This window comes from Oryza glaberrima, chromosome 6 (assembly GCF_000147395.1).
Source record: "Oryza glaberrima chromosome 6, OglaRS2, whole genome shotgun sequence".
Lineage (NCBI taxonomy): Eukaryota > Viridiplantae > Streptophyta > Magnoliopsida > Poales > Poaceae > Oryza > Oryza glaberrima.
The window spans coordinates 3,882,281-3,896,017 of NC_068331.1; the positions used below are offsets into that span (position 1 = coordinate 3,882,281).

The window sequence follows — 13,737 nt, forward strand, 5'->3', positions numbered from 1 at the left end:
ATTAACCAAACCTCCTCCCCCACTTCGAAGGGACTAATGCAAATTGACTCTTTAAAACGGTTTTTTTTTTTTGTTGATGTTGTTGTTGACGTGCCAGATTGGCTTGGTCCAAATGTACTGACACGGCAGCCTAGTCATTAGGACATTCACAATGTAGTGAAAAAAGTGGGTATTACTCGCTCCGTCCCAAAATATAGGTTGCTATATTTTGGGACGGAGGGAGTAGACATTAAAATATTCTTACTACTAAGTAAAATATATTGTGAAAGTAGTAAATAGCTACGACCAAGCCATAAGATTTGGTCGTAAGCTTACTACCAAGTTATAAGTACTTTGTGGTGGGACCTACCTATTTTTTAATTGTGGCATGACTCATGTTTGATTTTTTTTTTTTTCAAATGGGTTACACCTTATTGCCCACTTTACACATATATACATTGTGGTGTATCTTCAATCTACTACTACACTTTTTTGGGACGGAGGGAGTATTACCATCAGACATAGGCCCACCTTACTACCTACTTTTGCAATAAACATTGTTAATGCCCTTAAAGAATTTAAAATAGAAGTGAGTTCCATGTGCAAGTGACAAGGGTAAAAATTAAAAAAATGCAGGTTCCACTTGTCAGCACCACTTCTCCTTCCTCCGGCAGAAATTCATCAAGAACCTGTAGAACATTTTGATTGTGTGCCGTGATATTGGAAACTGTTGCCCAAAAAAAATATTGGGGAACTTTTGTACAAAAATGATTCCATCAAATGTTTGCTTGCCAAGCATATAACCGACGGTGTATAATCCAGGTCTCCAGGATTAAAGATTGACAGTCCTCAAAGAAATGGCGTATTTCTATCATCTACAACTCTTCCTAACCATCTACAGTCCTCAAAAATCAGAAAAATACAAAGACTAATGCCTCGCACTGATCTTGCTAACAATCTCATCTTTTGCCAGCCGTATCAAAAACACCAGGGCAAGTGATATAGAAACAATCAGCATGAAAAATACGCTGTTCCATCCTCTTGTTGAAATATACCCAGTTAACAAGGGTCCCAAAGCCGCCCCAACAGAACCCGTGCCATCGATTATCGCAGACACTGTAGCCAAAGCTCTCGAGTTTCCCTTGATTGCATCCTGAGTACCAAGATCAGTAGCAACAGCTGTGGTGATGAGTGAGTATGGGCCATTCACAAAGTAGCCGGCGAGGAACATGAGCCCAATGTTGTGGTGCATGGATATGCTTCCATATGTCCGGTAAAGGATTAGCGCGGGGATTGAAAGAAAAAGGAACAGCGCTGATGTTACAGCACGGGCACCTATTTTGTCTGAGAGCAAACCAGCCGAAATGCCTCCCAAAACTCCTCCAATATCGAAAACAACAGATAAAATCCCTGAAGCCTTGTGTGATAAGAACTGACCTGCTACAGCTGCAAAATCGAACATTGGATGTTGAGTAAATAGAACATGCTCTTATGTCTGCTCTAAAATGATAGAGATATCTTACTCCAGACAATGAGAACAGAAATAATGCTACGAAAAATTCACAAAATCCTACAGATAGAAGACAATCTTTCATCTCATCATAGAAGGGCATAGTTATGCTTCATAAGCTAAATTAGCCACTTGCATCAAATTCTATTAGTTCTTTCGTGCCTCTAGCTGGAAAGCTAGGTTAGTAATGATGCATAGTATAAGTTTGATGGTAATCATTTCAATCAACAACTAAATGGTGCTTCCACATGCAAAGATTCAGTATCCTCTTCTTACCCTGTTCTTTTCAGCTTATTCACTGGATTATTGAAACGGATTATTTGCTTCACGCTCCGAAAAGTAAGTTCTCACAAAAACTTATTCTACTGCATTGCTTAGAGAACTTATTTTAAGCTATTTGATAAGTTTATTTCTCAAAATATTTATTTTATCCCTATAATCAAGTAGATAATGCACAGTAATAATCCACTCACTAATCTAAATCAAACAGGGGAGCTGCAGTATAAATCACGGTCTCATAGATAGAACTTTTGTTTTTTGAATTCTGTTGATGTATTGATGATGCTACATAATAACTATCTAATCATCCAACAAATTTGAAACAGGCCTAAAACCCAGCACCTCGGAACTTCTGGTATCAACATAATTCCAACCCTCTAGAGTTTGACAGCAGAGTTAGGGCTCAGGATGCAAGGCTAACAAACTTGCAGCACAGATAGTTGAGTTAAACCCATTGCTAGAGTGCTAGACAGTAGACACTATCACTCTTCATTCGGTTAACGGTGATTATAAAAAACTAGCATCAAGCAATAAGATCATAATCTACTGATCCTCAACTAAAAAAATTAAGAAATAGAATGTACTTGAAGCATATAAGACATACCATTGTTCCGGATATAGAACGGCAACCAGTAAAGGAAGGTATAAGCAACAAGCTTGGAGAAGAAGAGGCAGAATGCAAATGGCGCAACACCGGGCAATCTCCATGCCTCCAAGAACCCAATGGCTCTCGGCAATTCTGCTACGGCCTCCACCTCCAACGCATCTTCATCCTCCTTCTTGTCCTCCCCAAGAAGCTCCACCTCCTCTCCACTCCCCCCATTCATCTCAACCTCCATTGATTCAATGTCCAACCCGGCATCCATTGGATGAGCGATCAAGAACACTAGCACCACGACGCCGAGCGCGGCAATGACAAACGCGGGGACCAAGAACGACCACCCCCACCCGAACTCGAGCACGGCGGCGGCGAGCACCGAGCCGGCGATATTGCCGACGGAGGTGTGCGAGTTCCACACCCCCATGATGGTCCCGCGGCTGGACGCGTGGCCGAACCAGTTCCCGACGACGGCGACGACGCAGGGCCACCCGGCGGACTGGACGATGCCGCTGGCGACCTGCGCGGCGAGGAAGAAGGCGAGGCTGTGCACGCCGAGGAAGTAGGCCGCGCCGAGCGCCGCCGACGTGGCCCCGGAGGCGAGCATGGCGGCGGCGAGGAGGCGGCGGAGGTCGGCGCGGTCGGCGAGGTGGCCCGCGGCGAACATGGCGGCGGCGTAGGCGGAGAGGAAGGCGACGTCGAGCTCGCCGAGGCGGTGCGGGCCGCGGGGCCCCGAGAAGGGCGCCCAGTCGGCGGAGAGCACCGCCTTGACGATGCTGGGCGGCTTGCGGGACGCGTGGAACGAGGCGTACGCCGCGAAGGTGAGCCCCAGCACCGCGTACTGGCGCGACCGGAGGCGGCCTCGCGCCGACGCCGACGCCGCCGCCGCGGCTTCCATTTTGGAGGCGACGCGAGAGCTTAGAGAGGAGGAGGAGATGGGGGCGGAGGCATGGGAGGCGAAGGGGAGGGGAGATCTGGCAGGGGAGCGAGACGAGGAAGACGACCGGAAAAGGGTGAAGTGGAACACGGGAATTGACTTTCTGTTTGACCGGATTTGTATTTTAAAAAAAAGTGTAAATTCCATAAAACCCGAACATATATCTAAGGCCTGTTTAGTTAAAAAAAAATTTCACGCTGTCATATCGAATGTTTGACACGTGCATGAAGTATTAAATGTTAGAAAAAACAATTACACAGATTACGTGTAAATTACGAAACGAATCTTTTAAGAGGGCTGCTACAAAACGGGATCCCGTTGCAACGGGATAGGCATATTAACTATTCTCTTGCACGAGTATCACAGGTATCAGGTCCTAGGTATCACAGGTACCGGGTAACAGGTATCACAGGTATCGGGTACCATACAGCTGGTACCACAACAGGTATCAGGTACTATATCATACAAGGGTATCCCGTTCGTCTAGGTTTTCTGAGCTTTTAAGCCTAATTCGCCATGATTTGACAATGTGGTGCACTGGTGCTACAGTAAACATTTGCTAATGACGGATTAATTAGGCTTAATAAATTCATCTCGCAGTTCCGTGACGGAATCTGTAATTTATTTTGTTATTAGACTACGTTTATAATACTTCAAATGTATGTCAGTATATCCAATGTGACAACCAAACCCAAAAATTTTCCCAAACTAAACAAGGCCTAAGTTGCACAAAACCACGTGAACTTTGTCATGTGGCACATAACCCCAGTTATTATGATCCTAACATTTCACAAAACCGCATTACTACACTTTTAAATTCTACTGTCATATATCAAATTTATGAGCATTTTATCCATAATATAAATGTTACATTCGTTTTTTTTTTCTAATTTGATATAGGAGTATGTTAAAATGGTTAACGTTGTGGTTTTGTGAAACTTTAGGGCCATAATACCCGGCGTTGTATGCTACGTGTCAACATACCTACTCCCTCGGCTCCGTTTTAGGTTATAAGATGTTTTGACTTTTGCTTAAAGTTTAATCAAGTTTATAGAAAAAGGTAATATTTTTGAACCAAAATAAATTTATTATAAAATTTATTTAATTATTAATTTAATAAAACTAATTTGGTAATGTAAATATTACTGTATTTGTCTATAAACTTAGTCAAAGTTGAAGCAGTTTGACTTTAACTAAAGTCAAAACATCTTAAAACTTGAAACGGAGGGAGTATTATTTTGTGCAACTTGGACCATAATGTGCGGAGTAAAAAAAAATCATGAAGGAAAAATAGTTTTTCCTTTCTTCTAATAATCCATCTGGAAAATATTTTTTTCTTGTTTTAAGTTTCTTGTTTTAAGCCATAGTTAACTTTATTTGAGTCGCAGTAATTTCCCTTGTTCATGGTAGAATTAAAATGATTTCGTTGATTTAGGATAACGAGAGGTGAGCGGTAGTTCAGAACTCCAGACGATAGTATAAAGAAGCTATATTCCTTTTTATTTAGAGAATAAAACAGTTACAATATTCATCAAACCTAATTATGCATTGGCAGTTGGCACAGGTGGACTCCAATTGGGAAAAAAAAGCAACTACAGTGTTTGATTTTCTACTTGTCTTGTATAAAGATCAATCTATGCTTGACTTCACTGAAGGAGAAAATCAGAATGAAGTCAGGATTCAGGCTCCGAACCAGAACTCACCAGTTCTAACTCATCACTCACTTACATTGCAATAAACACTGTGAGTTTATTGATCGTAGTTTGTGTGTTTCAGACTTTCAGTTAAAGAAGGGGTTGCTTTGCACTAACTTGGTTTCTGTCTGCTGGAAAATTCAAGCAGAATTGAATGGTGTCAGTGGCCCTGGATTAACTTGTACAGCTATATGCATCCCGCTTTGTCATCCACCCACTTCTAAGCTTGGCTAGTTATCATGCATTAACTTTTCTTGGAAAATTAGGCCCACACAATTGACGAACCAACCATCAGATTGTAACAAGGTGAATCAGCTATGCAGCTGCATAAGAATCCCAGTTGGGTATATTGGCTGTTGCTTCATTAACCATTTTCACAAGTGTCACCTGTGGCCAACACAAATTCCATGATATGGATTAGTGAGCATTCCAAGGAAAAAAAAAAGGATATACACAAAGAAAACAAGGGCTGTACTGTTTGCATTATGCATTAGCTTGATGGAGAAGAATTATCAAGCAAGGTTATTCTAATGAAGCGACCTCAAGAAACCTGTAGCCGTTTCAGACAAGTAAAATACCTTTCATTTTATTCTGACAGGACATTCACAAATGCCAATGCATCATATTGAATTACTTGTGAATACCCATTACTGTCTCAATGCATCAATGATTCGCATTGCAACACTGGTACTTATATCAATTTAGCCCTTTTTTTGTATTTTGTCTTCCATGTAGTTGTGTGGTGCATTGTCTTTCATAATCAAACTTTTTCTTGCAAGGTTGAAAATACTAAAGAAGATATGGTTCACACAAAAAATAATCAAGCAGTACAAAAGATAATAAAATTAAAAGATTAAAATTAATGTCCATTTAAAAGAAGAAAGAAGGTACTCAAGATGCAAACTTAAGATTAGATATCTGCATAGAGAGCTGAACCATACCACGCTTTGAGGTACACCATTTGGAGGCAATGGCAAATTTCTAGGAGGAGGTTTACTATCATAGGATCTTTTGTCAAATCTCCATTCTCCAATTTTGCCATAAGTGAGTTTACCCTAGTGCACAAAAGATATGGTTAAAACAGGAAACTACCAGATACAGTTACTGAAACTCCACATCAAAAGGAGAACGATTACCTTCATATCATAGTCACACCCATAAGTATAATGTATGATAAATGCATCACCAATTTCCAAGTCCCATGGTGGCTAAAACAACAGGACAATATTATCAGCTCAGGAGAGGATTGCACATACTATCCAATACGCATGATGACATGCTAATTAATTGAGCATCAGACCTGAATCATAAATTCCTTATGTAAGATGTTACCCACTCCATGGAGAGCGGATGCTACGGCATAAGCATACCTATTTTCCACAAATGAGACCACAGAAATATTAGATTTGGAATGCATAACAAAGCCAGGCTGAAAGCCTGGAAGGAATTGGGAACTAATAAACTGAATGGCAGGAATTACATTTCAAGAACCCAGCCAAAAGCTTTATCTGTTTGAGGATCTTTCTTCATTGCTATTGAAATATTCATCCAAGTTGGAGCAATTCTTGCAAGAGATTCCTAGGAAATCAGGAAAAACATAAATCAATAAATTGCGCTGTTATGTGTAGGTGATCACAATATATTACATGGGGAAACAAATTACCTTTCTTGCGATGACAGGGGAATTACCAATAGGATCAATTTTGGTTATTGGTCCTTCATGTTCAGGGAAGAACTTACGCAGCACATTTTCATATTTTTTGGGCTCAATGTAGAAGAAAGGGAAAGCTGCTGAACGACCATCCCTTGATAAGTTCGGTATAGGTTTGACAATAAGATGATCTGGTTCTGCCATCAAGATATATCTGTAAAATATTATGAAAGTTAACTAAAGTATTGAAACTTTAGACTAAGCCGTGCTTCTCATATAAACCTACCAAACTTACTCTTCTTGTATGTCTGCATTTTGAAGCCACTGAACAAATGCCCAAGGCCTATTGAGAACAACGTATCCCTGAGATGTAAGCATGAACTCTGTTAAGGACAAAAATTCAAACCAGCATCTACGGAACACTTCACCTCATAAAAGACGAAAGCAATTGGAACAATAACATCCGTTTTGGTACTAAGTTTCTTCTAAATTATTGATTCATCAGCATGTTAGTTTTTTTTTTTTTTTTGAAAAATGATGGACATTGTATAAGCTATATAGCCAGAACAGTTATGGTTAAATTTTTTCTCCTTCTTAATACATTCGGATGGCCTCCTTCAGCCTTCCCGGCGAAAAAAAGTTACGGTTAAATTTCCGCATAGCACACTACAATCAGATAGCTACAGCACACAGGATTATTAGCATATTATCTTGCTTCATACGTTATCATGATAAAAAGGCAGGCACGATATGGAACCAAATCATGCTTAAACCTTTTCACCACGTGAGATCCTAGCTGTATCTGCAAGTCTCAGTCTTTTTCCATCAACTGGGGCCTTCCTTAGCACTCACATTTCCACATGTTTGATATACTGTATCCTCACAAGAAAAGGCTGAAATGTCTAATAGCGCTATTCAAGTACTCTCATATATGGGGATTAGCTTGCGTGCACGGAATGAAATGTCAACAAAATTCACACAAATGCCACATTGATTGATTTGATTCCACATGATCCACAAATTCACACGGAAGTCCACATGTTTGGAATTTCTCGATTTCACTTACTATTATTAATTTCTATGAGGAACCCACATTTTTTCTTCCAGGGGAAAATTGCAACGAACAAGTAACAAAAGACCAAGAACACAACGATCAAATTGGTATAGTAACAATTTGCAAGTTTCACCACCAAACAGCAGAGACGAACGCGGTACCTGATCCGTGCCAGCGGGGAGCGGGTCGGCGACGAAGGTGGGGATCTCGTCGACGAACGCGTCGGGCTTCCCGGAGTGGAGGATCCTGGTGAACCCGCCCATCTCGGCGCCTCCGCCGCCGCCCGCCTCACGCGCCCGCTTGAACCAGTAGTACATGACCCGGCACTGCCACGTGTTGTAGAGGGAGCCCGACGCGGTGACCGCGGTGTGGAACGCCGCCGCCGCCGTCGGGCGGCCCGAGGCGAGGCGGCGGGAAGAGGAGGCGGTGGCGCCGGGGAAGGAGGCGGTGGGGAGGGGGAGGAGGGAGCGGGAGGAGAGGAGCGCGGTGTAGGTGAGGTAGGCGGCGGAGAGGGAGATGAGGAGGAGCGGGAGGGCGCCGCGGCTGCACCTGCAGCACGGCGCGGCCATGGCGGTGGCGCCGGCGGTGGTGGAGGCGATGTGCGCGTGCGTGCGGCGCGTGTGCCGCCGAGTGAACCTTTGAAGAACTTCGTAGTACTACTAGTCTAGTTTCCCTTTCTTTTTTTTTTCCTTAAAAAATAATGATCGAACTAAAATTCACATCCCTGCGAATGTGTCCGGCTAACACATCCTCACCAGCAACCCGTCACTGATTGCACTAAAATCCTGTTAAAAACTAACTTGCAAGTGTGTAATATTTGGGGTACCACTGATGAATATAGTTTTGTGTAGTTCAGTACTTTGACTATTAATTTCTTATAAAATATATGGAATTACATATCTATATTTTTTATCTAAAAATCACAAAAAAAACTTTAAACAGGATGTTAGTCAACTCTCTACTGTTCACTTATTATCAAACTAAATTGCTGGTATTTGTTTAGCTTAGTTGGAAGCATCCCCCGTCTCTCTTATGAGCTCATTGCTTTTACCATGACCTCAGTTGCGGCCTCTCTATTCCCAATGCTATATTCGATTGTACCAGTCACTTCCGCATGGAAAAAGGGTGGCTGAATTAATATGATTTTTTCAGGTTTTTCCATATATTTCTTTTTCTTTTTTGCAAAAAACACATAGTAGCTCGGAAAATGTGTGTGTAAAAAATGAGGGATTATAAGATGAGAAGGGGAGAAACGAACTCAGCCTAAGCCCCAATCATCGGAACAGTAATTTATTTATTTAGCAACAGTGTTTTTAACAGTGATTTATTTAGTAGAAGTAAGAGCAGCTCCAGTGTATGTGTAAAATTGAACGGACAACCGAACACAACACATTGGAGCAATCCACACTTATGTGTCAAGGAAAACAATTGACCTCCAAAAAGGAGTTAAACTCAACGATTAAAAAATAATCATGGTCCGTGCGAGAAAGGATGGACATTGATGATTGTTCAATGCAGATGATCTACATTATTTTCCATTGGCTCATATTTTGAGCCATTGGATCTCCATCGAACGTCACATACTAGTTGCTACAGTACCATACTATAGCAAAAAAATCATTTCACAGAAAAACAAATTACTGTTAGAACACTGTTGCTCGTGGATTTAAATTTGTGCCCATCCCTACCATTTTCCTTCTCAAGCTTGTCCCACCACATTCTTCCTCGAGCTATAAAATCAATATTGTGTAACAAAAAGTCCTTCAAAAAATATTGTGTAAAATAATTTTAGGTTGAATAATTGTGTAAAAGCACCTATAAAATATGAATCATTTGCTATGATTTTAATTTTAATTTTCTGAAATGAAAATGCGCAAACAAGATGAGTACGCTCGAAGTTTTACTTGGTTATAGTGAGCCTTGAAAAAAAAAACTAAGACAGTTTATTTCACTCGTTTGGGTCTTCTATTTTTCTGTCATATATGGCTAGGTGGGAAAGCAACTTCTCTAATGTGAAATAAGAGAAACGTGAGTCCCATCGGTATAGATGGCCAAAAGGCCCGAGGCCCGATGGCCCGGGCCTGGGCCCCTCCACCGGCACGTTGGGCCGGCCCGGCACGGCACGATACATAAACAATAGGGAGGAAAAATAAACATATTATATGCCACAGTAGAAAGAATAGGGACGTAAAATAGACTTATTTTAGCTATATATATATGTGTGTGTGTATGTCACAACCCAAAGAGGAGGGAGGAAAAATATACTTATTTAAAAAAGGCACGATGGGCCACCCGTACCTTCGGGCTGGCCCGGCACGGCCCGACTACCTGTGGGCCATGCCTGGGCGGGAGGCGCAGCCCATGGGCCGGCCCGGCCCGGCATGAAGTGCCGATCAAGCCGTGCCGGCCCAATGGCTGGTGGGTCGGGCCGGGCTGTTTGGCCATCTATACCCATCGGGCTTGGTGTTTGAATCGTCCCTATGAGAGAATCAGTGATCTCTCTGCTCCCATATGGCTCTTGTTGCCTGATTGATCGCTCACACGCAAAAAAATTCCACGTTAATATATTAGAAGAAAAAGAGACCACAAGCAGTCAAGCACGTTGCACATGAAAACTTTTGTTAGACAAGAACACACATAAAACAACAACTTAACTAATATTGTTCCAGCTTCAATCAATAATCAAACGTCATCATCCCAAGCTGAATGGAGAGGAGAGAAAAAGAGAAGGTTGAGAAGATACACAAAACGAGGTGAACCATTAGCGCGCATGATTAATTGAGTATTAAACTATTTTAAACTTCAAAAATGGATTAATATGAATTTTTGTAAACAACTTCCATAGAGAAATCTTTTTTTAAAAAAGCACACACCGTTTAATAGTTCGGGAAGCGCACGCATGAAAAACGAAACAAACTTTCTAACAATGTCCTGCTGCCGAACACCTTAAATCGTGGCCATCCATCCATGAAAACTGTAAACACTGATTATTTCTCCTTGACGAACATTAATATTACTATCTCTGTCCTAAAATAATTGTAATTCTATATTGTTTAGCATATATTAAGGTTTAAGAAGAAAGACTATGTTGCCCCTCATTAAATGGTGTTTATGTGAGAGTGGGAAGATGGTTGAGGGTAAAATAGGGAGAAATTTAAATGAGAGATGATTGATGGGACAATTAGTACTCTAGAATTATAATTATTTTGGGACGAATTTTGAATCATAGAAATACAATTATTTTAGAACGGAGGTAGTACATGATGTCCAAATTAAGATGGAAGAAAGTAACGTCGAATTGAATTGACACGCACGCACGAACGAACACACTACGGAGACGAACAGCAACAGAGGAGTCATTGCCTCATCTGCCTCATCACTCATCACGCAGGAAGAAGGCTAGCTTGATGTCGGTTAATTAACCGAGCCAACCAACTCCGATCCTAGCTCGCCGGCGGCGGCCTTGTCGGATAGCCCGTAGAGCTGAAAAACTGGCCATCCTGCTCCGGCGGCGGAGGCGGCGAAATAGATTGTATCTCACCGTCGTTCGACGTCGGCGGCGGTGGCTATAGATGGCGAAAGGGCCCGCCCGGCACGGCCCGGCCCAGCAGCCATCGGGCCGGCACGGCCCGGCAGGCCCATGGGCTGCACCTCCCGCCCAGGCACGGCCCACCAGCTGTCGGGCCGTGCCGTGCCGGCCTGAAGGCATAGATGGCCCATCGGGCCTTTTTAAAATAAGTCTATTTTTCGTCCCTCCTCTTTGGGCTATTTTATATGTATAGCTAAAATAAGTCTATTTTCCGTCCCTCCTCTTTGGGCTGACATATGTATAGCTAAAATAAGTCTATTTTCTGTCCCTCCTCTTCGGCTGACATATGTATAGATAAAAAAAGTCTATTGTAGATCCCTATTCTTTCGTTCATGGCATATAATATGTCTATTTTTACTCCCCAATTTTTTTGTGTATCGGGCCTAGCTGCCGGCCCATCGTGCCGGGCCGGGCCGGCCGTGCCGTGCCGGGCCGGCCGTGCCGTGCCGTGCCAACGTGCCGGTGGAGGGGCCCAGGCACGGCCCAGTGGTCGGGCCGGGCCGGCACGGGCCCGACCTCCGTCGGGCCGTGCCGTGCTTGGGCCGGGCCAAAATATCGTGCCATGGGCCGGGCCGTCGGGCCTCGGGCCTTTTGGCCATCTATAGCGGCGGCGTCCGGCGGTGTAGATCCACCCGCCGCAAAGACCGTCTTTGGGCCGCTTTCTCGCCTCCGCCGCCGCCTGTATCAGCCGCCACAACACCAGCCCAGATCGCCGAACCACCGCCGTCATCTTCACCAGCTGCCGCACCTGAAACATCGTTTTTAAGTACAGGTGAGGTGGTGCAAGTGACTAACCCGTAGTTTATTTTGATCTATAAGTGAATTCACGGGTTAGTCAATATGACTAACCTGTTGGTGGTGGCGGTGGCGGTGGAGGTGGAGGTGACGACGAGCCGCTGGTCGGAGAGCTCTGCAGGAGGAAGAGCGCGGCTACGAGCAGCCAAGCTAACGACAACAACGGGCGGAGATGCATGGCGACCGACGACCTATCTCCTACGTTGTCGATCGTCAGACGGTCTGATCGAACGAATGAGCACGACGTGAGCTAGTGATGACAGTGCTAGCGTACGTCAGTGACTGGAATTGCCGTTGAATATATATACACTCTGTCGAGATTAATTATATGCGCTACTAGCTAGTAATACTTGGTTGATATTGACTCAGTCCCTTGGATCCATCGGTTGACTTGGAGAGATTGATACTCCCTCCGTTTTTTAATAGAGTTTAGGGACTCAGTGACTCAGTAATAGATGACGTTGTTGACTTTTTCTCACATGTTTGACCATTCGTCTTATTTAAAAATTTTATGCAAACATATAAGATATAAATCACACTTAAAGTATTATGAGTGATAAAACAACTTATAACAAAATAAATTATAATTACGTAAATTTTTTGAATAAGACGAATGGTCAAACATGTGAGAAAAAGTCAACGGCGTTATCTATTAAAAAACCGGAGGTAGTATATAAATAGTCGTCTCCGGGCAAGCTGCTAGCACCTTGTGACCAACATGTGCACCTCGTGGAAGCGTAACCCGGCCAGCTAGATCTCTCTTAAGCTCGCCGTTGAAGGGGAGGAGGAAGAAGATGCAGATCTCCATCCTAAAAGTTCTGCCGATGCGTCTGGTGAGCAAGCCTTAACGGAGAGATATTTAACTATTTTTGTTACTCTAACATACTCCCTCCGTACTCGTAAAGGAAATCGTTTAGGACAATGTTTAAGTCAAACCTTAAAAATATAAATCATAAATAACTCTTAAGTTGTTAAGTTTAGAAATGTAAAAATTATATGAATAGATTTGTCTTGAAAAATATTTTCATAAAAATATACACATATCACTTTTCAATAAATATTCTTATAGAAACATGAAGTCAAAGTTGTGTTTTGGAGACCGTGTCGCTGTCCAAAACGACTTCCTTTACGAGTACGGAGGGAGTATAGCTTTTAACGATTTACCATCTGAACTCACGTGTCGTAAACTTATAAACACCTATATGTCATAGTATACTATTGTTAAACATTAAATCTAAAAGTGGCAAATAGTTAAATGGCTACTGAAACGGACGCCTAAGCGACGGTTCTAGCCTTCACACACACAAATCAACGGAAGGTTGAGCTATACAGAAATTATTACTACATGGACTATTTTGGAAATAACCAAGATAGCCAACAGTAATTGCTCAAAATAAGAGGGTATTTTGCATACATCTGTTTCGCTACCAATAACGTTTTTTTTTCTATATATTTGTGGACTTCCGGAGATAATTAATTTGCCCAAAATTGGCAGTTTCATAGATAATCACCACATCAATAGATCCATAGAAGCAGTGGCGGAGGATGAACAAAATAGGAGGAGGTACGACCCATGTTTAAAAATAGTGTGCTTGTATATGTTGTATTGCCTCAAGTCCTCAAATACAGAAAGTGAGATGATGCAGACGGT

At 42.5% G+C, this 13,737-nt stretch overlaps 2 protein-coding genes across 2 annotated transcripts; both read right to left on the minus strand.

The window, feature by feature from the left end:
• Positions 1-369: 369 nt before the first annotated feature.
• On the minus strand, positions 370-4,343 carry LOC127775474 (putative glycerol-3-phosphate transporter 5). Its single transcript, XM_052301720.1, has 2 exons — positions 2,373-4,343; positions 370-1,425 (listed from the first exon to the last, which is right to left on the minus strand). Exons 1-2 carry the CDS (start codon positions 3,448-3,450, stop codon positions 908-910), a joined length of 1,596 nt encoding a protein of 531 aa, XP_052157680.1. The 5' UTR covers positions 3,451-4,343; the 3' UTR covers positions 370-907.
• A 434-nt stretch (positions 4,344-4,777) lies between these two features.
• LOC127775656 (hydroxyproline O-arabinosyltransferase 1-like) lies at positions 4,778-8,362 on the minus strand. Its single transcript, XM_052301933.1, has 8 exons — positions 7,864-8,362; positions 6,944-7,011; positions 6,661-6,862; positions 6,478-6,575; positions 6,298-6,367; positions 6,134-6,205; positions 5,939-6,052; positions 4,778-5,384 (listed from the first exon to the last, which is right to left on the minus strand). Exons 1-8 carry the CDS (start codon positions 8,269-8,271, stop codon positions 5,313-5,315), a joined length of 1,104 nt encoding a protein of 367 aa, XP_052157893.1. The 5' UTR covers positions 8,272-8,362; the 3' UTR covers positions 4,778-5,312.
• Between the last annotated feature and the right edge of the window lie 5,375 nt (positions 8,363-13,737).

Bases quoted from the DNA above. Each gene is read 5' to 3' on its own strand.
- LOC127775656 (XM_052301933.1), bottom strand. From the start codon at position 8,271: ATGGCCGCGCCGTGCTGCAGGTGCAGCCGCGGCGCCCTCCCGCTCCTC. The intron at 6,863-6,943 runs GTAAGTTTGGTA...AATATTTTACAG, and splicing joins AATGCAGACATACAAGAAGA to ATATATCTTGATGGCAGAAC. The intron at 6,576-6,660 runs GTAATTTGTTTC...CTGATTTCCTAG, and splicing joins CCCCTGTCATCGCAAGAAAG to GAATCTCTTGCAAGAATTGC.
- LOC127775474 (XM_052301720.1), bottom strand. From the start codon at position 3,450: ATGGAATTTACACTTTTTTTTAAAATACAAATCCGGTCAAACAGAAAG. The intron at 1,426-2,372 runs GTATGTCTTATA...TCGATTTTGCAG, and splicing joins GTTCTATATCCGGAACAATG to CTGTAGCAGGTCAGTTCTTA.